At 41.2% G+C, this 26,251-nt stretch overlaps 1 protein-coding gene across 12 annotated transcripts in view; it reads left to right on the top strand.

Annotated features, from left to right (window-relative positions):
* FGGY (FGGY carbohydrate kinase domain containing) overlaps nucleotides 1–26,251 on the top strand; it is a 418,604-nt gene that overhangs the window by 288,803 nt on the left and 103,550 nt on the right. For 11 of the 12 annotated variants that reach the window (XM_089921931.1, XM_089921934.1, XM_089921896.1 and 8 more), the window contains 2 exons: nucleotides 4,301–4,362; nucleotides 15,376–15,523. The exons of the other annotated variant lie outside the window; for it this stretch is intronic. In XM_089921931.1, the coding sequence (XP_089778057.1) occupies nucleotides 4,301–4,362; nucleotides 15,376–15,523 (210 nt within the window). The remainder of the gene's footprint in view (nucleotides 1–4,300; nucleotides 4,363–15,375; nucleotides 15,524–26,251) is intronic. 12 annotated transcript variants of the gene reach the window in all.

The raw sequence follows: 26,251 nt of genomic DNA, 5'->3' as shown, positions 1-26,251 counted from the left end.
ATAGATTGCTACTACAGGTAAAACATTAGTGCCATCATGATGATAAATTGAGTGGTGGTGCCTCTCACAAACTGGAGGGTACAGGCCTGTCTGAAGGGATCAGTCACCACTCAGCTCCAGCTGACCCTTGCCATGGGGGAATATGGTGACCCAGTGTTTTACACTCACCAGTTCTTCAAGAGAAACCAAAATCTGGACTTAAAGTGAAATCTCCCAGTTTTAAAATATTGGCTCATTTTTAAACACATTATATATCCCACGTAAAATACATCTGTGGGCCAGATGCCACCTCATACTACCCATGTATGATCTCTGTGTTATACTGTATTGCATTTCTATTTTTCCCATGTTCCAAATGCAGGTGCCACCTTAGTAAGGAAATGCCAAAAAGCCCCACAATTCTAGTTACGTATTGTAAGATGGCCTTTTCCTCTTGATCCTGACCTGAAAGCCATCCTGAGAAAGATCTGACTCCACCCAGCTTAAGCTTCCTACCTATCCAAATAGTTTGTAGCCTTTTCTGCCTTCTCCTACAGCTGCCAGCTCTCAGAGCGGACATCTCAGAAGATGGAGGAAACAAGGAAAGAGTCATAGAGTCAGGATGGTTCTGTCTATATATTTCTAAGGCAGCCACTTGGCAAATATAGTTATTGTCGTCACACTTGTTATTGGGAAACAAATAACCACTTAATGGGACGCTGTGATCTTCTGTACTGTGCTAAATGTATCAGAGAACAGAAGTAGAAAGATCAGCCCTTGCAACAGGCACTCCAGGCTTTTGAAATGAGTACTCAGTTATTTGACAAACTGGCTCCTTCTTTGTTAATCAGGGTGGGCCTTTGTCATCAGATGCTGTGGGGAAAAAAAAACAAAACTGCAGCTGACCTTTTAAGGTCTTGTTCTTCCAACCATTTTTACTCTTTTGGTGGTACTTCCTTCTCTTTAATAACAGGTGTTACGATCTAAAAGCCACCTGTATATCACTCACTGCAACCTTCCCTGCAAAGCAAATTTTACTGTCCACATTTTACAGTTGTAAGAGAAGAGGCTCTGAGAGGTCAAGTAACTTAGGTAGCAGAGAGTGTAAGTATAGACCATGAGTTTTGAACCTAAGTGTGTTTCCAAAGCCCGTGTTTTCAGCTACTGTCTTAAAATGTAGATTTTATTATTATTCAGGTATGATGAGGCCAGCAGATCAGGAGATGATTGCCACTGAAAGGATAGTTTGTTACTCACAGTTCTCCAGAAGAGGGGGCTGGCTAAACCATGCAGGGCCAAATGGGAAGCACTAAGGTTGTCCCTAGTTGTCTGGTACCTGGCTCTGGGGTGATTAGAGCAGGGAAATAGAGGAGGTGGTGGTGAGAAAGTGTGCTCTGTATTAGTCAGTTTGCATATGAAAGGCATGCTTACAGGCCAGTGGGGTCCTTTACTATCTCTAGGAATTGAGCCCTGGAAAGGACAGTCTCTCCAGGGTCAACAGGGCCCCAGATCCCAAAGCATCACAAATACAGAAAAATAAAAAGACATGATTAAAATGACCACATTTCCTTTTATTAGACCCAAAAGTTCAAAGCCGTCCTTTCACTCTGATTTTCTTATGCTCTGTAACTACTCAGTCACTAAGTTTTGTTTTATTTTCTTCAAAATGTGTCTCATTCATTCTTTCGAGATGCCAGGCATTGTAGGCACTGAAGAATGGGAAATAATGAGGTTTTTGATTTGAAAGAGCTCAGAGTGTAAGGTAAGAGATAGACATATAAACTAATCGTTATTGAAGAACTTGATAAATGCTGCAGTAGAGCAAGGACAGGGGATATTCGTGCCTTGTATTCCCAATGTCAGCCTCTGAGCCCTGTCTGTGTTTCCTACCCTCTGTGCCTAGTCATCTCCCCATTGTACATACCCTACTGGGTTAATTTTCCTTAACTTGTCATTATTTTGCTCCACAAATCGAAATAATTTCCTGTGGCCTACAATTCAGTAAAACAATAGTCACTTATCTGACTTTTAAGAACCACTGTCTGTCCATACCCTCCTCATGCATCCATATTTTCACCACTTCATTTATTCTCTAATTTAACATACAGTTACCCTCTGACCAATGTGTGCCCCACACAAACAGACACAAATACAAAGCGTGGTAAGTGCTCCCAAGAAGTACATGGTATTCTGTGGGCATGTGGTCCATTATGGTTTGTACATCCCACATTTATCCAACAAATACTTATTGAGCATCTATGATATGCCAGTCTCAGGGCTATACCAGTCTTCTTACTGTCTATACCCAGATTTGTCTTTCCGTCTTCATATCTCATCACAGCCTCCTTTCTGGTATCCCTTGCCTCTAGCCCTTTACTGCTCCAAACTGCCTGTTCTTGGCAATTATTATATATATACAACTATATAATAATTGCCAAATATTATATATACAACTATACAGTAATTGCCAAATTATTGACTTCTTGCTTTGTGCTCTTGTATGTATTTCTTATTTTCCACTCTATCCCAGAGCCTAGTCCCAGTACCTGGTGTATTAGGCATTCGGTAAATAGCAAGTAACTGCATTCATGCATGTGGGACACATGCTAGCTTCTGTGCTTCCTCCGGGAAGCTCATTTAAATCTCCCTTCTCTGACCTCCTGAAGCACTTCCCATAGAAACTAGCCTCAAATCAAGTAATGGCTTTAATTATCCATTATTGATGCCAGTGGCTTCATTGTGATGCTCTGACTGGATTGCAAACTCTTTAAGGTCCAAACTATGCCTCATTGCAGTAACCCAAAACTGAACCTTCAGCAAGTAAATATTCAAAACCTGGGTGATTTTCTTTCCCTTGAAATCACCAGTTGCTTTGGTATTATTTTGACACATTTCTACACGATGGAATTTGACAACTTATACCTGGAAGTTGAGTAGACAGTGTGACATGGTAGTTAAGACCAAGGACTTTAGATACAGAGAGACCTCAGTTTGAAACCTAGATCTGTCACTTACTCCCCTATGACCTTAGGCAAGTTACTTAATCTCTTCTAGTCCTGGTTTTCTCATCTCCATGGGAATGTTGTAAGAAATAAAAGAGATAATGTATGTAAAATGCATAGCTTAGTATTGGTATATGGTAAATGAGTCAATAAATTTTAGGTGATATCATTTGTTCTGTTGTTGGCATTATGGTAGGCACATTCTGTGTCACAGAAATCCTGTTTTAAAAGGAGACTAGAACGGGGTAAGGCGGAGAGGAGGTCGCTGAAGCTCAGAGCAGATAAGTGACTTGCACAAAGTCACATAGCTAGTTAGTATCAGAGCCAGAACCCAGACCCAGCCTCGGCGACTCCAGAACAAAATCTCGTCCTCTTTACACAGACCTGACGCTCAGGAAGCATGCTCAGAGAAACTATCCCCATGAGGCCACAATAACCCGCCTGTTCGTAGTTTGAATGAAAATAAATAGATCAGAATGGTTGTTTTGGGGATTCATGTAAACGTTGAGACAATACACAGATTAGGTTCAGGAACTCAAGCCCATTGTTGGGTGTGGTTTAGCAAGCAGAGTCACAGCATGGGGAAACACATCCCTTCCTGATGCATAGTGCATATTATTTTGTTTAGAGCCACCAAGTGGATTAAGGAATAAATCCTAGACGTGGAATTTCAAATGAGAAGATGGTTGTCTGCAGAGCTCAGACATTTCTGTCCTTGGAGAGCTCTGTCCCAGTTTCCCATGCGATAACTTCTCAGTCAGGGGAGATTCTCTTGACAGCTCTGGGGCAGCTCTTTTTTGTGTTTTTTAAACTGGGACTCCCTCCTCATAGACTGTTTCACTCAACTTCTCCATTAGTAAGACACAGAGAATAATTCAAGGTCTGACATTGCCCTGGGGTAACAGCGTGGGGTAACCAGAGGGGGAGATGATGTAATCCAGAGGCCTGTGCTTTTAACACCCAGGCCGGCCCCCCTCTACCTCATTTACCCTGAGTTACACCTCCTTCTCATGCCTCTGTCAAACCTCGTTCTTGGACCTGATACTACCTGCTGCTACCAGTTCAGCCTTGGGAGTTTCTTTTCCTGCTGTTCTTCTCTTTAAACTTCTTTGTTTTTATAAATCCAAGAGGCCAGCAGTTGGTTAAACAAAGCTAGATTTCTGAAAGAGCTGAGACACTCTTGCTGAGTTAGCATTTTAGTATTCTTGGATCCTCTGTAGACAAAGAATTGAACGAAACAGACATTTTAATATATCTTCTTCTGGCTTTAACATAGACTAGAGAAGCTATAAAATTGACCCCTCTCTCTTGTTTTTCAGATAGATCACATGGTGCAGGGCCATGCTGCCTTCCCTGAACTACAAGCCAAGGCCACAGCCAGGTAACAGCTCCCTCTGGTCTCTACAGTTTTCCATGCCCGACCACATTAGGGGCACTGACTTTAGGAGCTGCATGATTTTCAGATCCTGTGAGCAATGAGAATGCCTGGCAGTACTTGGTTATGAGATAGTCATCTGGATGATCCAGGACACACATGTATTAATTTTCAAAACAATCTAAGAGAATCCACAAAAAAACTAGTGGTCCTCCAAGAATATGCCAGTAATCATGGTTGAGAAGCTCTGACATAGAAGAAAGAGCATGGATTTTTTGAGTCAAAGTTTCTTTGGACTCAACTCCAGTTTTTCTCCTTAATAACTATGTGACCTTGAGCAAGTTATTCAACTTCTTTAAGCCTGTCTTTTCATCTGTGAAACAGGATAGTAACTGATAGGAGCGATTTCCAGAATATATTGTTAAGTGAAGAAAGCAGGGTATATTATTTATTTATTTATTATTTTTTTGGCTACGTTGGGTCTTTGTTGCTGCATGCAGGTTTTCTCTAGTTGTGGCGGGCGGGGGCTACTCTTCATTGTGGTGCGTGGGCTTCTCATCGTGGTGGCTTCTCTTGTTGCGGAGCACGAGCCCTAGGTGCGTGGGCTTCAGTAGTTGTGGCACACAGGCTTAGTTGCTCCTCGGCATGTGGGTTCTTCCCTCACCAGGGTTCGAATCCATGTCCCCTGCGTTGGCAGGTGGCTTCTTAACCACTGCACCACCAGGGAAGTCCATAAAGGAGTGTTTATAATATACTCTTTTTTATGTAAAAAGAAGGTGATATAAGAAAATATATGTGTACCTACTCATTTATGCAAAAGAAATATAGGGAAGTTAAACTAGAAACTCATGAGGTTGTTACCTACAGGAGGTGGGGTAGGAATGGGATGGAAATAATGGGGAAATGGGAACAGGGTAGTAGGAGGGAGCGACACTTCTTTGAGTATACCTGTTTATATAACTCATACTCTTAGAATCATGATGATGCTTCATGTCCCCCTGAAAATAAATAAAAGATAGATAGATAGATAGATGGATGTGTGTGGTGGGGGTGAAATACAAACAGTGAAAAAAATAAACCTATAGTATTAATAATAAATAGCATGATCATACTAATAGGGGTTTGGGAAAGAAAAGAATTAACCTAAGTAATTTCTACAAAATGATTAGCCAATATGCTTCAAAGATTAGGAAGCTTAAGGAATTACTAGAGAATTGTCCCAGATTTGAGGAGACTAAGATGCTACTACATCTAGAAACAATGTATGATCATGGGTTAGATCTTGGCCAGAAAAAAGCACATTAGTGGGGAAAACTGTCAGCATTCAAATAAGTATGGAGATTAGTAATAATACTGTATTTATGTTAACTTCTTAGATGGTGGGTATGGGGGAAGTCTGTATACTAGTTTTGCAATTTTTCTGTAAATCTAAAATTATTTTGAAATAAGAAGTTTGAAGAATAATTATTGAATGAATTTCATGATAATAATGCTTAGTGGTTGGGCTTTTTAACAAAAGTAAGGTATTTTATAATATTTTTCAGAGAAACCCCATTCATGTAGCTAGTACCTGGCAAAAGGGAGGTAGTCGAAGGTGGAGGTTACTATCCTAGATCCTGGAGCCAAATTGCCTGTCTCAGCTGCACCCTTTAATAGCTTGTTACCCTGGGCAATGTACTTAACCTCACTGTGCCTTAGTACTTCACTGTACAGAAAAATAATAACAGTAAACACCTCATAAGGTTGTTGAGAAAATTAAATGAATTCAAATAGTGTCTGGGATATAGCAACAATTGCTGAGCTATAATAAATATTCAGTAAATGGTAGTGGTAGTGATAAAAGTTGTTGTAGTTACTCGTATTAGACATTTTCATTCCACCAAGGGACGTCTGTTCTTATGGGGAGGCACACCTGCACAGAGCAGAATGAAGTGCATACTGACTAGAATGTAAACTCTGTGTCATCAGGGTGCAGAGGAGGATTGATCCCACCAAGGAGTTTGAGAAAAGTTTCATAAGCTTTCCCTTCTACGAGTCTCTAGTTACAATGTCATTACCATCTACAGGGATCATACCACTTAGCCAATAACTAGCACTTTAGTTGGCTTAGAGACCACATAACCTAGAAGAGGGATGCCTAACCTCAGATCACCAGGGAACCCCTTAATTGTGTGCAGAGTTTTGTTGATTATATACTTACATGTACATTTCTGGGAAGAGGGGCCATAGCTTTTATCAAATTCGTGAGGGGATCCAGCATTTTAAAACCACTAACCCAAAGGAAAGAGCACAGATGTAGAGTTTAGAGATCTAGATTCAAATCTCAGCTCCCACATACATAGTTGTTTGAACCTTAGTTTCCTTATCAGAACATGGGATAGTAGACATGAGAAAACCAGCCATGGATAGCTCTGAGAATTTATTTTGAGTTTACAGAAGCAATGTATTTGGAAAGGCTTTGTAAACTGTACGATGACAATGACAACAACCACTACTACTACTTCTACTACTATTACTAATGATTATAAAAGAGGAGGACATTTTGGAGGGGATTGTTCTAGGGTTAAGCAGCAGATGTCAGTCATCCATCACCTGCCTGCCTTCTCATGGAGTAGCAAGAACACTGGACTGAAGCCTTGGCTTCTGGTACCAATTCTGCCATCAATGTCTTGGTGACTCAGTTTCCTCACCTATAAAATTACAATGATCCCACCCTGCTTAATTCATTTTCCAGGTGTTATGAGGATGAAAGTAGACCGTGGAAATGCCAGTCTCTGAAGATCTTAGACCTCAACGCAAATCTAAGGGATAGGTTAGACTTTGCAATGAAATAACTCAAAATGTCCGGAACTTTCTTCTGTAGCTGAGCCTCATGTGAGTAGTTTTGATTGAAAATAGGAAGAAAGGGAGGATTTGTGGATTAGCATGTAAACCCAGAGAAACAGTAGCACAGTGTGGTCCAGAAGCAGTAATTTATAGAACTCAATCTTAGAGTCAGACTGGATTTACATCCCACGTCTCTTCACATGCCAGCTGACTTCTTCCCGCTTTCCAGCTACCTCTCTGTATTTTTCCCTCTATCTAGAGCTAAGTTGCTCCAAAGCATTGCCTGTACTCTTGGTCAGTTTCCTCACTCCTCCCTTGCCCACTCCAGTTTGATTCTGTCACCATCGGCCCCTGAAACGTTTACTGTTCAGGTCCTCGGCAACCACGGGATGTCTTCCAGTCCCCTTCCTTGAGCTCTCAGCTCCATGTGGCACCAATGATCACTCCTTCTCCTTCCCACACTCTCTTTTCTTGGCTTGCCAGAATGTCACCCTCACCCAGTTTTACTTCTGTATCTCTGACTATTTCTTAATCTCCTTTTCAGGCCTATGATCCTTTTCTCTGTCACTAACAACAAAGTTCATCACAGCTACATTCTTGGACCTCTTCTCTCTTTGTGGTCTTTTCCGTGATCCCATCTACATTCTTGGCTTCATTTCCTTCTATATTTTGATGACTCTCAAAATTTTATCTCCAGTTTGTATATACTTAGTAGGCACTCAGTATTGGTTCTCTTCCCTTCCAATTTCTTTTTATTGTCTTGCAAAGGAAAATGTGTCTCTATCTTATCAGATCTATAAATAGACTATATCAAGACTAGCACTCACTATGCTTCAGATCTTAGAAATAGGAATAGTTGTTCTTAAGTGAAGTTAGTTATTTGGAAGGGACAACAAATCCCTTGGATTCAAAAACTGTATGCCTCTTGTGGTGCGACTTAGTGCTGTCTGCAAACAGCAATGCAGGTCACCCCTATCTCAGAGCTTAGCATCAGCAAATCCTATTTGAAACCATAGAAACAAGTGTTGATAAACAGATTGAGTATTTTATACTCTTGATTTACTGTAATCCTTCTAGGCTTCATCCTGAAGAGAAGCCTTCTGTGAGCTTACGAATTAAGTAAACAATAACTAGATGTACCCATGCATGTAAATGGCAACCGGAGTCTCTTTCTATGTAGGGCCAAATATCCAGAGATGTTACTCCGTAGCCAGAGATCACCTTCCATTCATGATAACTTCAGCTCTTTTCCTCTAAACTGCCCATTATTGTCTTACTTTTCTTAAAGAATCTTTACCAGTGGTTCAGAATGAGGTTATGGTGATGGCACAGTTTGGTGGGAAGATGTTGGCATAATCCACAAGTGCTGGATTCAAGGTTGACAGCAGAGCCAAGGTTAAAATCCAGGTCCTCTGACTGTCTGATGAGTGTCTTATGAGCATTTATGGTATAACAGTGAACAAAGAAAAAAAAATCCCTGTTTTCATGGAAATTGTGTTCATGCACATACACACACATATACCTATATGTACGTGCGTGTATGTTTATGTTTGTATGTATGTAGAGAGAGAGAGAGAGCACATACTCCAGGAATTGGTAAGCATTCTAAAGAAAAATAGAGATGAGTAAGGAGACATAGAACGACAAGAGGTGTTGGAGTGACGGATGGGTACTATTTCAGGTGGAGAAGCCGTCCTTGATGAGGTGGCACTCAAACAGGACTCTGAACTGAATAAAGAGAGAGATCAAGCCATGGTTATATGGAGGAGATCCCTTTAGCCCAAAGGAACAGCAAGTCCCAAGGCCGGGAAGCAGCAGCCAGCTTGGCAAGCTCAGTGGACATTGTAAAGGGCACTGTGACTGACCAAAGTGTGAGGGAATGGGGGACAGATGAGAGGTAAAATTTAGCCAAGGGTCAAACCATGCGGGTCATTGTAAAAAGCTATAAGACCACTGCACTTTTTTCAAGGTTTTTGTTTTTGAGCAGATGGAAGACACAGTCAGATTTACCTTTTAAAAGGGTTACTTTGGCTGCTCTGTGGAGAATAAACCAGACCATTGGTGGGGACAGAGGGTCAGTGGAAGACATGACTCCTGACCTCAGCAAGTTTATGGTCTACTGGAGGAGGACTGGAGACAGAGAAGCCCAGCCTGTTCTGAGCTCCTTTTTCAGCGGTCACTGCAAGCAGTGGTCATTTCTCATTGTGATTCTGTGAATTTCCGGTCTCTCAGGGGTGCAAGGTTCTGCTAATTCCCATCCTCTCTCTCAATCTGTCTTTCTTTTTTCCCACTTTCCCTGGAGTGTTTTGTTATTCCTTTCAGAACAATCAACTTTTCTTGATATGATTTATTCTTCAAACCTCTTTTGCTTCTGTGATTTCTATAATCCCACTGAGGATCACTTTAAAAATGTACTGGTCCCCCATATGCCAAATCTCAGAATATATCTAAACATTCCCATTAAAATCTGTATAAATGCCCCTGCCCCAGAGCAAGAAAAGGAGAAAGAAAGACCAAGAACATTTTTTAAGAATTTTCAGTGTGCCTGGCACTGTGCTTAGTGATAGTTTTATATATATATATATATAAAATCTAATTTAATTCTAGTTGAGGAAATGAGTATTATAGGGACTCCACTTCTAAACATTGTTTCCACTGTGCATTCTACTCTTGTGTTCTCAGATTGTTCCCTTGGCCTTTATGGCTTCTTCAACCTTGGTCCCTCAGTCTGACAACTGGGGCCATCAGTCTATCCACAAGTATTGACTTAGGCTCCCCTGAGCTAGGACAATCATAGACCCAGGGTGATGATATTAACACCTTTCATCCCCTAGGGTGTGCCAGGATAAACGGTAAATTCTTGATGTCCCTTGGATGAGAAATGTTTTTCTAAATAGACGTAAGCTGGGTATTACAATGCCTTTCTTTGGCTTCTGTTCTACAGGCAAGGATAAGAAAGTGTTCAGGGCACTGGGGTCCTCTCAAGAAGACTGAGGGCTGTGCTGACTTAGGAAATCAGTTCTTCATTTTCTGCTTCTCAGCAGATTCACTGTAGCCCGGCATAGTGCCTGGCACATGGGTGGAAGTGCAGGGTGGGGTGTCACAAGATGCTTATTCCTTTTCTCTGCCCCCTTCTGTGGGGTATACCAGCACGCCTGGAAGGTTGTGTCCATATGACTCCAGAGATCTACTCTTTTGGCAGCTGTACTACAATGAGAGGGAGAGGTAAAAATAACCTCTAACAGTCCATGCGGGATCAATATTCATACATTCTACACTTCAGTAACCGTGTTGAGCACCTGGTGGGATGCATAAGATGTGACTCTTTCCCAAAAGGAATTCAGATTCCAGCAATGGATACAGATAAAATTAAGAGGCAATTGTCATACAGTGGAGGAAGGGCCATTCATTCATTTGATGGCTACTCTTGGGTGGTTCTGTGTGCCAAGTTCTCTGCTAGATTCTGAATGTATACTGGTAATGGTCTGCCTTCATGAAGCTTAAAGTCCAGAGAAGGCCATAGGCAGTTAACAAGTAAATGAACCCATAAATAAGTCTATGGCGACCAAACATGATATGAAAGAAACTAACAGAGTATGATGATAGAATATCAGGGAAACCCCATTTGGATGAGGTGGTCAGGAAAGCCCTAGCTGATGGAAGCACAGTTAAGATCTGAAGGATATAAATGAGCTAACCATGTGAAGAGCAGAAGGGAAGAACACTAAAGGTTACCAAAGGGGAAAGGTTACTAAAGGGGAAAGGGGGGTCGGAGGGATAAATAAGGAGTTCGGGACTAGCAGATACAAACTACTAGATATAAATAGATAAACAATAAGGTCCTACTGTGTGTGTGTATATATGTATCTGAATCACTTTGCTGTATATCGGAAACTAACACAACATTGTAAATCAACTATATTCAATTAAAAATAAAAAGATGAGTCTAGAACAGTGATAGCCATAGGCAGGTAAAGAAGATAAGGAAGAGAATTCTAGGCAAGAGGGAGAAGGATAGGCAAACATTCAGAGGTTAAGACCTGCATATTTTGAAAACTTAGAAGTAGTTTAGTGTCACAGGAGCATGATGTGTACAGTGGTGAGGAGGGATGCAGAGTGGAAGGCATGTCTGTAACGTGGTACAATGTAGGGAGAGCTAGATAATGAAGAACATTATGCCAAACAAGGAAGCTTATACTTTATCTTGAGGACAGTGGGGAGGAATCACTGAAGGTTTTAGATAGGTATGGAGTCGTCATCAGAGTTGCATTTTAGACGAACCACCCAGGAAGGAGTGCAGAAAACCTAGTTGGAGGGGGCACAATTTCAAGGCAGGAGATAAGGTAGAGGGCCAGTCCTCTAATCCAGACATTTGAAGAGGGCCTGTATAAAGTAGTAGCAGTTATGAGGGAGAAAAGCATGCTGGTTAGAGGAATATTTAAAATAATAAATTGACAGAACCTGGTCCAAAATTAAATTTGGAAGCTGAGGGAAGGAGAGGAATCAAAAATGATACCCACTCTGACTCTGCCCCCAAAATGGTTGCTTGAGCAGCCACTTAAATGAGTTTGCCTTTGGTCAAACCAAGGAGCATAGAAAGAAGAGTGAGTATATCAGAAAAGATGATGTGTGTCGTAGTAGACATTTTTTAATTGAGGTCCGTTTGGGCATCCAGGAGGAAGCATTTGATGAGTGCTTGGGTATTTGACATGGAACTCATCACAGAGAAATGAGCGGGAGATAAGGGCATATATTTGGAAGTCTGCAGCAATAGCTAGTTAACAGGAGCCCTGAAAGGAAGATGGGATCATCCAAGGGTGTAGAAAGAATGAGAAGGGGGCCAAGGACAGGTCTCTGGGAGTCTTCATATACTTAAGGGACAAAGAGAGGAAGAGAACCAGCTAGAAAACTAAAAGAGTATTGTCGCCTGGAAACAAGGGGAGGAAAACAAATTAGTAAGAAGTAGCCAAGTGGTACAAAATGCAAAAGACAGTTCAGGTAAAATAAAGGCGAATAATGGTCCACTGGAGACAGCAACAAAGCGGGGATTTCTCCTCATGGTGGAGCCAGTCTCAGCAGAATGGGGCAGGCAGAATACCTATTGCAGTGGGTCAAGGAGGAACTGGAGGTAGTGTGGAAGCTTCTTTTCCAAGACTTTCTCTTACTCCTAGAAAAGGCACAGATTCTTCTGTTAGACCATGTGTTCTGACTTGGGGTTTGAAAGTACGGTCACCATACTTTGGGGCGTCCTGTGAATCCAAAGAATTAAATGGTTTATGGAGAAGGAAAGTAGAGATTCCAGGGGTGTGGTACGCATTGAAGATTGTGAGCCATAAAGTCTGAAAAAAATCTTCCCTGACTCTAGAAGTGAATTTCCTGTGATGGAGAACAAGAAGGAACTATTTATTGATCAGCTATCATTTTATAGTACTCAGGACTCCATATTTAATCTTCATAGCAGCCTATAAGGTAAAAGTATTAACCCTGATAGCAAAAAAGTAAACTAGGCTTGGAGAGGTTTAGTGTACCTGGTCAGCCACCTGGTATACAGTGAAGTCGCTTTGTGATTCTTGAAACTGTATTTTCTTCTTCATACACAACAGGACTAGGAAAGCAAGGATTTCTCTCTCTAAGAGAGGATAAATGAGTCTGGAGTTCATGAAAAAGAGGGAGACCTATCACTAGGAACAGTTAATATGTGATTCCCGAGCTGGAAGAGGGCAGACCGCCATTTGAGAAAGAATTGATAAAACATACAAACTGAAACAAAGTCAAAACCAAAAAAGGCACCATGCAAGGTTAAAATTATGTGAATAATGATGTGCATTTGTTATTTTAATGTTTTCCAAGTGCATTTCATTTTGAATGATATACTCAGATAGTGCACATGGTAAGGGATAATTGAAAAAACGTGCAGAAGAATGGCTGCATTCAAAGAATAAACATACAGCTGCGAGGAGGTTAGGAGTCAAAGGGGTAAGCATATGCCCCGTCCCCCAGGGATCTCATTAGTGCACGAGTGACCGTATATGTAGAGGCTAAATGAATCTCACTGTTTGCAAAGACCCACAGTAAATGAGACAATGACAAATCAATAGTAATTAGGCCGATAGATTCTTATTGACCCAGATGTCTGAAACCAAATGCCCTGCTCTGAGATTCCTTGAGAGACAAAAGATTTATAGACATGTGCTTCTTCTTTTTTTTAATCCCTTTACTCTATAAGTGCAGTGATGCTCTTCTGAAGTTCAGTGTTGCTAGAATTAGTGCAGACTCTTGACTTCTGGCTGGAAAGGATGTTCTTGTGGCCATCGTTGGCCGTGTGACTGTGTTGGACCAGGAGCAGAGAGAGCTGGGAGATAGAAAACCAGGGTGTGATCGTATTCTCCCCACATATGTGGCCCTGGCCCTACCTTCCGTGGAGACCTCAGAGGATCCTTTCTTAACACTATCATAGAATCATTCTAAAACAGAGTTTGAATGTAGGGGCTTTGACAAATAATTCCTGGCTGGGGATACAGAAAACACATGGCTTCAGAATCACAGAGAGGGTTTAACTTTGGACTCGGTCACATGTCTACACGCCTTACTCATCCCCTCTGTAAAGGGGTGTTAGCGGTACTCAGCTCACTGGGCTGTGTTTGAAGGCCAGAGGAGCAAGGAGCAGTAGTTGATGTTACTCTGGTCATCTTCTAATATGATGTAGGGCTGAAGATTTTTACAGACAGGAATGAGGAGTCAGGGCAAGAAGCAAGGAGAGTGCCTGGTAGGTTGGACTGCCCTTGCCTCCTCCCAGCACACTTCTCACACTTACACACATGTGCACACACACATTCTCACACTTACACACACGCACTCACATAGAACAGTTTTGTTTTTCTGTATTTTCTATCTTGGAGTTCCACATAAAGTTTTTATTTAATAGGTATTTGAAAACCACTACTCGTTTGTTTCTTTCTTTACACTTAGTTTAGAAAACTTTCAGGAATTTCATGGGATCCAGAGGGACACTCACAGTGTCACAAAACTAGAACTAGAAATCGCTGAGCTGCACCCCTAAAACATTTTAAATGTAAATAATAAATATTATCTTATGTATCTTAGATATCAACCTCCCTTGGTCATTGATCTCCTATACTTTTTTTCTACCATTATTCAAGCCATGTTTAAGGCTGTGGTTCCAAGGACACCAGTGGGAAGTGGCACGGGATGCCAACCCACTTTCTTCTAGAATTGTCAGTTCAAGAGAAGGAAGCACCTTTAAAGAGGGGAAGGGTAACGAACTTTTGTGTCATGCAGTGAGATTTCACCCAGTGAGGTATTTTATACCCATTATATGCATGGGAAAACTGAAGCTCAGAGAGGTTAAGTCACTGGCCCATTTTACCTAGCTAGGACAGGTAGAACCAGCATCTGAATGCAGGACTGCCTTGACTCCCAAGCCCATCATCTCTGTCTCCCTCTCAGGTAAATAGACTGAGAGAATGAGAAAGGTCCTCTGACTCCCTCATTCTACATGTGAAGAAACAAAGGCTTAAAGAGAGAAAGAACTAGTGCAATGTCATTTGGTAGGTTTAGGTTGGAAACCAAGCCTCCTAACTCCTGATCCTAACTGCATTCACTCCATCATATCACTGCCCTTAGCAAACTCCTATCCTGAGTCGGGGAACCATCTGCATTCACCATCATATTATTATTATAATTAAGAATACTGATTTTTAAAAATCCTTGACATATGTCCAGTAGTGTACATTTTGCAGAATCCTGTATCTTCATCTACATAGTCTCCTTTGATCTTCACAAAACCCTATGAGGTCAGTTGGGCAGGGATTGTGATGGTTGTTTTTACAGATGCAAAGAGAGTGGTTCAGAAAGTTTGAATAACTTTCTCACAGTAGTGGTTACACACCTACAGTGGAGTAAAGCCATTCTTGGATCTGGTCTTCTGAGTCCAAACCTTTCCACCTTCCACCAGGACAGGCCTCCAATCCTTGATGAGAGTACAGCGTGATTTGAGAGTGTGGTTTGCTGATTTCTATGGGTTGGGGGTGGTTTTTGTGCTGAAGCTTTTGGGACCCTGCTTACTTTCTGGATTTGATATGGGAGTACAAATGATTTCTTTCTACAGAGCAATTTGCTCCCTGACCCTACCCACCCCCCCCCTTTTAAAAACAAAATCCACTTCTCTTCCAGATGCCAGAGTATCTATGCATATTTGAACAGTCACCTGGATCTGATTAAGAAGACTCAGCCCGTGGGTTTCCTCACTGTTGATTTACATGTTTGGCCAGATTTCCATGGCAACCGGTCTCCCTTAGCAGATCTGACACTAAAGGGCATGGTAAGTAACAGTCAGTCCTTGCACGAAGGTGAAGGCGGGCCAAAGGGCTACAGAGTTTGAAAGAAGCAAAGTGAGGAGAAGGCAAAAGAGGAAAAATAAACAAAGCCGGCCAACAGCCCACTGGGTTCTTGCAGATTCATTGCTGTTGTGAAGGCTCTTGCCGCTCCTCAGGATGATCTGCTGGAAGTTCTCATTGTTTCTGAGCCACCCTTGAGAGCGTTCAAAGCAGGATTTCTTACATGTAGCTACTGCTGCCTCTTTGTCCCACGGAGCGGCTGGAGGTCGCGAGCCCCTGCCTATGTAATCTTTGTATTTACATCAGTTTGAAGAGTCATGTTCTCCAGGCTGCCGGGTGAGTAAGTGGTAAATGTTACGACCTATGGTCTAGCTTACCGCAGCCACCCATCTGCCTAGGCCCTGAGTCAGGGCTGCTCAGAATGCATGCCAACATTATTAGGGTTTCAGATAAACTTTGGTAGAAGTAAAATAAAATTAATAACTTACGTTGGTGGTGAAATTCAGCTCTTAGTGACCTTCAGAGTCACTTCTAGTGCAGATATATGGGGCCGGAGGGGCCAGGATGACCTTGGTGGAAGAGCTCACAATCACCTAAGCTAAGAGGTAACATCCTGATGGCCAGGTGAAACCGGTTGCCTAAGAACAGCTTAGACACAGAGAATTGTGTTTGAGGATGGACGAAGCATGTGAAAGCTAGGGAAAAAGAGCTAAGCTACAGTTCCAAGAGGCCAGGAGAGACCACAAACAAGAAAAGAGGCCATGAATTCAGAACTCACATGTCAAGAAGTGGAGAGCAGAGTGTGAGGTGCATCAAGGCGGGGGTTTAGAATGGAGGCCATGAGCAGTGCAAGGTTTATGCAGTGCGTGACAGTGGAGCAGGCCTGCTGGCTTGAGGAACTTCAAAACTTAACAGGCTTTGGCTTTGTGATTAATTCTGCTGAGAATATTTTAAATATTTTTATGAGGCCAACAGAAAGACCCAATCTTTATTTTCATTACCTACTTGACATAAGCAACTTCTGCTAATAAAAGGGAGTCATGGTGGAAAGAAAAGAAATTGGACATAGGGAAAGTGATGTCTGTCCGGAGTCCATGAAGTGTGGCCCACACAACAAATAATGGTCTCGGCCTCCTGTTTGGCCCATGGAAGCAGAAGAGGAATGTCTGGAGAGGGCCACGTGGCCACAGGCTATATATAGCTAGAAAGCCATACTTTCAGGCAACTGGCTTTCTGGGTACAAACAGAGGTTAGGGGAAGCACACATTTTGTATGAGTACAAAAATCCATGTCTTAATTAGAGACAAATATCTAAAGCCAAATATAGGAGACACTTAAAATGTTAAAGAAGTGAAGAAGCATGACCAGTTCATAAAATGACCCCCAAACAAAGCAGGGTTGTATCTTAAAATGATTGCAGCTCTGAAGTCCAGGGCTTGGATCTGGAGTCCTTCCTTTGGGGTCCTTTCCTTGCCAATACCTGCTGTACCAGCTTCATCATCCAGCATGGCAGGTGCCATGGCTTCCCAGTGGCTTTTGTCTGTGTTAAAACCAACCCTGACATCCAGAAACTTAAGAATTACCGTCATTAGGATTCCAATAAAGGTAGCCCAAACACAGACTAGAATGCCAAAGGAAACGAGTGCTTTTAAGACTGTCTGTCTCACTAGAATAAGTATGTAATCACCAAAGGAGACTTCTTGCACGGGGACATATGCCCAATGGTATTAAAAATCCTGGTATATTTATCTTTTTAAAAGTTCTATTGTTTTATAAACATACCTTATACATCACCTGATGTTTCTTAGCAGTGATTTCCCTTAATAATTGCCCTTGGGTTAGCCTTACCTTTGAATAGCTGTCATTTGATGAATTTACCTCACAACACTGGAAGGAGAAGATGACCTAGATAAGATAGAAGGAAGGAAATTCTGGGCTAAAAATTTTCCCCAGGGCTTCCCTGGTGGCGCAGTGGTTGAGAGTCCGCCTGCCGATGCAGGGGACACGGGTTCGTGGCCCGGTCCGGGAGGATCCCACATGCCGCGGAGCGGCTGGGCCCGTGAGCCATGGCCGCTGAGCCTGCGCGTCCGGAGCCTGTGCTCCGCAACGGGAGAGACCACAACAGTGAGAAGCTCGCGTAACGCAAAAAAAAAAAAAAAAAAAATTTTCCCCAAAATCTCTCTTTTTTTAAAATTTTTATTTTATATTGGAGTATAGTTGATTTACAATGCTGTGTTAGTTTCAGGTGTACAACAAAGTGATTCAGTTATACATATACATACATCTATTCTTTTTCAGATTCTTTTCCCATTTAGGTTATTACAGAATATTGAGTAGAGTTCCCTGTGCTGTACAGTAGGTCCTTGCTGATTATTTTATATATAGTAGTGTGTATGTGTTAATCCCAACCTCCTATCTTGCCTCCCCCGCACCTTTCCCCTTTGGTAACCATAAGTTTGTCTTCCAAGTCTGTGAGTCTGTTTGTTTTGTAAATAAGTTCATTTGTATCATTTTTGTAGATTCCACATATAAGTGATGTATGATATTTGTCTTTCTCTTTTCAACTTACTTCACATAGTATGATAATCTCTAGGTCCATCCATGTTGCTGCAAATGGTGTTATTTCATTCTTTTTTATGGCTGAGTAATATTCCATCGTATATATATAACACATCTTCTTTCTCCATTCATCTGTTGATGGGCATTTAGGTTGCTTCCATGTCCTGGCTATTGTAAATAGTGCTGCAGTGAACATTGGTGTGCATGTATCTTTTATAATTATGGTTTTCTCTAGGTATATACCATATATATCATATGGTAGTTCTATTTTTAGTTTTTTAAGGAACCTCCATACTGTTCTCCATAGTGGCTGTATCAATTTACATTCCCACCAAAAGTGTAGGAGGGTTCCCTTTTCTCCACACCCTCTCCAGCATTTATTGTTTGTAGACTTTTTGATGAAGGCCATTCTGACTGGTATGCAGTGATATCTCATTGCAGTTTCAATTTGCATTTCTCTAATAATTAGCAATGTTGGCATCTTTTCACATGCTTTTTGCACATCTGTATGTCTTCTTTGGAGAAATGTCTATTTAGATGTTCTGCCCACTTTTTGATTGTGTTGTTTGTTTTTTTGATATTGAGCTGCATGAGCTGTTTGTATATTCTGGTGATTAATCCATTGAAGGTTGCTTTGTTTGCAAATACTTTCTCCCATTCCATAGGTTGTCTTTTTGTTTTGTTTATGGCTTCCTTTGCTGTGCAAAAGCTTTTAAGTTTAATTAGGTCCCATTTATTTATTTTTGTTTTTATTTTCACTACTCTAGGAGGTGGGTCCAGAAAGATATTGCTGTGATTTATGTCAAAGGGTGTTCTGCCTAAGTTTTCCACTAAGAGTTTTACAGTGTCTGGCATTACATTTAGGTCTTTAATACATTTTGAGTTTATTTTTGTGTATGGTGTTAGGGAGTGTTCTAATTTCATTCTTTTACATGTAACTGTCCAGATTCCCCAGCACCACTTATTGAAGAGACTGTCTTCTCTCCATTGTATATTCTTGCCTTCTTTCTCATAGATTAATTGACCACAGGTGTGTGAGTTTATTTCTGGGCTTTCTATCTATCCTGTTCCATTGATCTATATTTCTGTTTTTGTGCCAGTACCACACTGTTTTGGTGACTGTAGCTTTGTAGTATAGCCTGATTCCTCCAGCTCTGTTCTTCTTTCTCAAGATTCTTTTGGCTATTCAGAGTCTTTTATGTTTCTATACACATTTAAAATTTTTTTGTTCTAGTTCTCTGAAAACTGCCATTGGTAATTTGATGGGGATTGCATTAAATATGTAGAGTGCCTTGGGTAGTATAGTCATTTGGACAATACTGATTCTTCCAGTCCAAGAACATGGTATATCTTTCCATCTGTTTATGTCATCTTTGATTTCTTTCATCAGCATCTTATAGTTTTCAGAGTACAGGTCTTTTGCCTCCTTAGGTAGGTTTATTCCTAAGTATTTTATTCTTTTTGATATGATGATAAATGGGATTGTTTCCTTAATTTCTCTTTCTGATGTTTCATTGTTGGTGTATAAAAATGCAACAGATTTTGTGTATATTAAGTTTGTATCCTGCAACTTTACCAAATTCACTGATGAGCTCTAAGTAGTTTTATCATAGCCTCTTTAGGATTTTCTATGTATAGTATCATGTCATCTTCAGACAGTGACTGTTTTACTTCTTCTTTTTCAGTGTTGATTCCTTTTATTTCTTTTTCTTCTCTGATTGCCATTGTTAGGACTTCCAAAACTATGTTGAATAAAAGTGGTGAGAGTGCACATCCTTATCTTGTTCCTGATCTTAGAGGAAATGCTTTCAGCTTTTCACTGTTGAGTATGATGTTAGCTGTGGGTTTGTCATATATGGCCTTTATTATGTTGAGGTAGGTTCCTTCTCTGCCCATTTTCTGGAGAGTTTTTATCCTAAATTGGTATTGAATTTTGATGAAAGGTTTTTTTGCATCTATTGAGATGCTCGTATGGTTTTTATTCTTCATTTTGTTGATGTGGTGTATCGCACTGACTGATTTGTGGATATTGAAAAACTCCTTGCATCTCTGGGATAAATCCCACTTGATCATGGTGTATGGTCCTTTCAGTGTATTGTTGGATTTGGTTTGCTAGTATTTTGTTGAGGATTTTTGCATCTATGTTCAAGTCTCTTTCCCTCAGTCCAATTTTGGATAACATCAAAATAATCACCCTAAATCTATTTATCATGTTACGCTTTTGCCAGAACCTACAATGTGACTACTTTTTCCAACATTCATTCACAAAATGTGTATTTGGTGCTTACTTTGTAGCAAGTACTGCTAAAGTATAATCCTTACATTCATGGAGCATATTTCAAGGGAGGGAGGTGCTTAATAAAATGTTAAGTTAAAAAAATACGTAACATCTAGAATGTCAAGAAAATCCCAGTAGGGCAAGAACCGTATGTGATTTTTTCTTTGGGCTCCTGAAATATTTCTCTGAGCACGTACTAAGTGCTTAATATGTACTTATTGATAATTGATAGTCAACATGGAGATAATAAGAGGTCATCTGTTGGTTTAGAAAAAATATACATGTGAACAATTTGCTAATTCTAAATGAATTAGATTGCTACTGACTCTTACTATCCCTATGATCAGTATCTAAAACCAGTCATAATGTCCGGGTAAATGAAGATAAGAAGTTTCCATTTTATTATAATTATGAGTGCCTTTGTTCATCAATGAATTAACTAATTATTTTAACAGATACAGGCCCTGTTATAGTTGGTGGGGGATATAAGTAACTGGACACAACTCCAGCTTTCAGGAGCATTAGTGTTTTGGTGGGGTCAGGGAGGAGAGGCAGGCAGAATATGTAAACAAGCAATGGGGATACAGGGTCAAACTCCAGGTCCCACTCACTGTCCAGCGCTCCTCAGACGTGTGGAAGATGATAACCTAACATGGTCTCAGCACTCAGATAGGAGGCTTCAGATAGGAGGTGACATTGACACTGTGTGAAATAGGGAACGGGGTCTGGGACCAAGGGAAACATAGTATGTGCAGTGCTCTAGAGGGAGGAGAGCATGGCGTGTGAATGTTCACGATTTTTTTTATATCATTGTCTAACCAGTGATGGATTGCATTTAGCATTTTATCTAGGTAATTAAAAAAAGACCTTCTCAGAGAATGACTGGCCACTCCCTGTTCCCCTTCTGCTTCAGCAGCATCACACTCTCCCAGTTCTTTTCTCTCCCCTCTGTTCTCTCACCCTTGTTAGACATTCATCCATTCAAAAAATGCTGATTGGCCACCTACTATGTGCAGGCCTATGCCAAGCTGAGGGAACACAAAGAAGAAAAGAAACTACCTGTTCCAAGTTCACATGAAAATGGGGGAAATAATATTGTACATGTGTGAGAGTGTGCATATGTGTGTATGTACATAATGTATGATCCCTATAATGCAGACATCTATACAAGCCAAAGGAGGTGCTCAGTAAATATTTGATTTTGAATTTTTTTTTTAGGTGGCATTTGGGCAGCAAACCCTGATGCAGCCTTTCTCTGCGTCACTTGAGAATACCTGTGAAGATAAAAAAAATAAAAAGCGTAAACTCATTCTGACTTTAACAATTAAGATGACTTTCAACTAGGAAAACTAGAATTGACAATCTCAGAGAGAATCTGGGAAGATCTTCCGGAATCTAAAAGACTAAATGTAACTTGTTTGATAATCATAATATCTGACATGAAAACAAAATAAACCACCAGCCTTGCAAAAGTTGGGACCTCTCCACTTTCCGGTCCCTAGCTTAAAAATGCAAGGTCCCTTTAAGCCTAAAAACAGAGCAGTCATCCCTCTCCTCTGCTGCTGATGGTTAAGGTTTTTTGTTCTGTTTTGTTTTGCTTTTTGGAAGCAGCCAGTGAGTTTAATTTCCCAGAACTCCTCCGCAACCTGGACCTTATCTTCCCTTTCACTTCAATCCATTAGAAAACTGCCAACCCAAGTAGACAACTGGGCTGGAAGTCTGATTTAGAATGAATGGTGATGCACTGCAGTTCTAAGGACCCTGAATCAAACTCTGTTAAAGGGGCAGAGATAGGGAAACCCTGTGAATTTGAAGGAGGGGTGTAGTTTTGCATGTCTACCATCTGTCCTAGGATTAGAAAGCAGGGCAATGGTGATCCACCTCCGGGCAACAGAGGTACACAAAATAAAAACTGCTGAACTCTGGGAATTGGCAACTAGCTATAGATCTAAAGAGGCAAATCCAAGTTACAGTTAGCGGGGCTGAGAGTAAATTGTGTACTGTATGCTGGGAAACACTGAATATGTATAGCGCTCTTGTTAAAATGAATTTAAAAGGTAATAAAGTGAGTCCATTAGGAAAAACATGTTGCACACAAAGAAAAAGAAATATCATTTTGAACACTTAAGGGAAAGGCCTCTTAAAAATTACTTACTACTGAAACCAAAAGAAAATATTTTAAAACTCCTTTGCATATTCAATAGGATTTTTTTTTAAAGCACATCTCTATGAAAGAGAGCAGAAACTTACTAGGAAGAAAAATGAGTTCAGATGGAAAGGCAATGGAATGAGGGGAGAAAAAGGAAATGATAAAGACAACTAAAAATACAAAAGCAGAATTAAAACTTGCATTGAAGGTTTTAATGCAAAACACATAATTTTTACTGAAGAAAATAAGATCAGAGCTGTCATAAGACATAGTATATATTTTAAATTTTTTAGAAAAAAATTTTGATGTAGGGGCTGTGGCTTATTTTCTTTTTAATTTCAACAGTGCTTAGGTCAAAGATAGGCACTGAATAATTGCCTGTGGTTAAGCAGTTAGTTCAGTCTTCACTTGTCAAGTGAGGAATGAATAGTGATCTGCTCAAGGTCACAACACGGAGAAACAGCAGAGCTTAGATGAAAACAGGAATCCCGACTTTTAGGATGCACACTCATGAGCCTCCCTTAACTCATACCTGTGGACTTCACGGAATGCACTGACTGTAAAACGTGAGTCCCCACAGTTCCATCATGCCTGGCTTCACACTGAACCACACTCCGTGGCCCAGTCCCTGCTCCCCTGTCTTGACCACCAGCCTTCTCACTCGTTCTCCCATCTTTCCCCTTACCCTGATTCTTGGATTTAAGCTCTGACCCTGTCTCTTCTCAGTAATGGTTCTCTTTTTCTTTCCACCCTCACTGACTCAGATTTCAAAAGTAATCACCACTCCTGGTTTGACCTGGGTCTAAACCCTTCCGCTTTAGGTGCCTACCCTTATAAGTAGGAGCAGGGCATACCCCAGGAATCCTTCCATTAGGCTCGATAGAATCATTTTCTTCTGTCTGGTAAGAGTTGGCTCCCTGCCATGTCACTAGCTGTTTCATTTCTCCATTGGTGATGCATATGTTGACCTGCAGCACTGGCCTAAAAAGAGGTGGCGGTTATGGGGTGGGCAACTTAATGGTGCGCTTAGACCAAGTAGCCGGCAATGTAAATATTTCTCCTTGCCACTTGATAAATGAGGCACGGAGAGGTAAGGGCTGTACATATGATGTTTGAAAGAAGCAGAGGCTTGGGTAATAGCAATCAGTCACAAGACATTTAACACCAGTGATTCTACGTTCTTTACAAACGAAACAAAACAATGTTTTTTAAAGAAATATGACGTGGTCACACATAAAGAGATGAAGCTAAATACTCACCACCAGGAATGGTTGCATGTTTTAGATAGTTTGTGTATGTGTGATTGTTTTTTTTTCTGAATGGTTGGTTAGATAACTTTTACTCTAGTGAAGCGGTAAAGTGAGCCCAGGATTTGAAGCCAGACCTGTATTGGCATCCTGGCTTGAAAATGTGCCGGTTGTGTGCCCTCTGAGGTTAGCTCTGTGAGGTCCGTCTGTTCATCAGGAAGCAGGTGCGGCACAGGCTTCCTTGCAGGGTCGTTGTCAGGATCAAATGGAGAGACTGTCACACAGCAGACAGGCAGCAACAGCAGCTGCTTTTGAATCTGTAGCTCCTGCTGAGTGGCCCTTACTTGCATGTTTACAAGATGGCCTTTGAACCCCGGGCAGCCAATCATGAGCCGCCCACCTTAGTCCCAGGACCAATGGGGCCTTCCAGTCACGGAGGTCACCAGCCATGAACACTCCGCTAGAGAGGCTGAACAATCACTTGGTCCCTCACAGGAACCAAGTTTCATGCAGGGGTAGAGATTAGTCTTCTCTACTTAAGTATTTAAGTCCTTGGCCCTCAGTTTCCTCAGCAACACAGTAAGCAGCTCAACTCTGGTATACCTTACAAAACAGGAGGAGCTGTGAAAGAGTCCTTGCCTCCTTGTATACATGACCAGTTTTTATTCTCAAATTAATATGACCTCTTTGTTATGGTGGTGTTTTTTGAAAAGTTCTTTTCCTGAAATGCCCACTCAGAGAAATAAATTACCTCAGAGATATATCAGGCCGTGAGAACACACCATATTCACCAATTGGTTGAAACGTGTTTTTCCTGCTTCACTTTGCAAGTACAACACTACCCAGAACGGAAAGTTATTTTCTGGTTCTTTGAAGAGCTGTGATTTCTAACATAAGGCCATATGCTGCTCAAACTGCTAGAGAGGTTGAGTGCTGTTCCAAGCGTTCTTCAAAGCAAGTACAAAGCAACGTGCATGTGGAAAACTGGGAGAGAGTCAGGAAAGAAGCGTTAAGAGATCTTAGCCAGTTCCCAGAGTGACTCCCAGCTAGAGACAGGCATCACTAAACAGAGTCAGACGCGGTGGAGTCAGCGACTCGGATGAGTATTTGCAAGAGCTCAGGAGAAGTCAGGGGCTGAATCCCTGTGGCTTCCTCCGATGGGGAGATGGATGATGGAGCTGGAAGCTCATGGGCCAATTAAGCAGCCTTTGAGTGATATATTTTAAGCCTTGGAAACACATGGACTTTTTGATATGAGTTTGTTGATGTTTTTGTTATGATATAGTGCTGTTTTATGTACCATTTTTTACATATTGTTTTTCCCTATGAAAAATTGAATCCTATAATGAAGCTTAATATCCTCAGTATCGTTTAACTGGTTTTGGATAATGTATTTTTTTTATTGAAGCAACTAATTTACCAGCTGGTATTGTGATTTGTAATACGTGCTGTTTTTTCAGGGACCGTGATGTACCAAACACCATGGTAGATGCTTTCCAAGCATCATCACCAACTTCCCTTATAACCCTGCAAGACAGTGTAATTACTGCGTTGAAAGGAATGGAGAATCTGAGGGTCAGAGAGTCTAAGTAATTTACTCAGAGGAGAAAAGAACAGAAGTGGTAGTAGAACCCAGTCAGTTCAAACCGAGGTCACTGACATTCTCTGAGAGGAAAAAAATGAAAAACTAGATCTTTATATTTTTGGCATTCCTTCGGCTCTATTTTCAATACGTCTGAAATATTTCTCCCTCATTTTAGTGATTTTTTTAAAAATGATTTTGCATTACGGAATCAGACTTTTCTTTCTTAGTGCTTTTTATCTTCGTTGTATACACCAAACAACAAATAAAACTGGGGGTGAGAGGGGTGGTGTGGACTGTGGACAGGAACCCTTCCCAAGGTAGTGTATAATGACAAAAGTCTGAGGAGTGGGACTTCCATGGCAGTCCAGTGGTTAAGACTTCACCTTCCAGTGCAGGGGGTGTGGGTTCGATCCCTGGTCAGAGATCCCACATGCCTTGTGGCCAAAAAACCCAAAAAAATACAAAAAAAAAAAAAACAGAAGCAATATTGTAACAAATTCAATAAAGACTTTTATAAAATGGTCCACATCAAAAAAACTCTTTAAGGGCTTCCCTGGTGGCGCAGTGGTTGAGAGTCCGCCTGCCGATGCAGGGGACATGGGTTCGTGCCCCCGTCCGAGAAGATCCCACATGCCGCCGAGCGGCTGTGCCCGTGAGCCATGGCCGCTGAGCCTGCGCGTCCGGAGCCTGTGCTCCGCAACGGGAGAGGCCACAGCAGTCAGAGGCCCGCGTACCGCAAAAAGAAAAAGAAAAAAAAAAAACAAAACTCTTTAAAAAGAAGACTGAGGAGTGAATCAGGTGGAAATCTGCCAGGAAGACCCCAGGAGATAAATAATGAGAAAGAATTAAGGCAAGAGGACCAAGGATGGTATCCAAGTTGGTGTGTAAATCCAA

This window comes from Delphinapterus leucas, chromosome 1, assembly GCF_059928025.1.
Source record: "Delphinapterus leucas isolate spDelLeu-1000000601 "Yukka" chromosome 1, BTC_Dleu_Yukka2, whole genome shotgun sequence".
NCBI classification, from domain to species: Eukaryota; Metazoa; Chordata; class Mammalia; order Artiodactyla; family Monodontidae; genus Delphinapterus; species Delphinapterus leucas.
The sequence above is the reverse complement of the archived record's forward strand: the minus strand, read 5'-3'. Positions and strand labels throughout refer to the sequence as shown.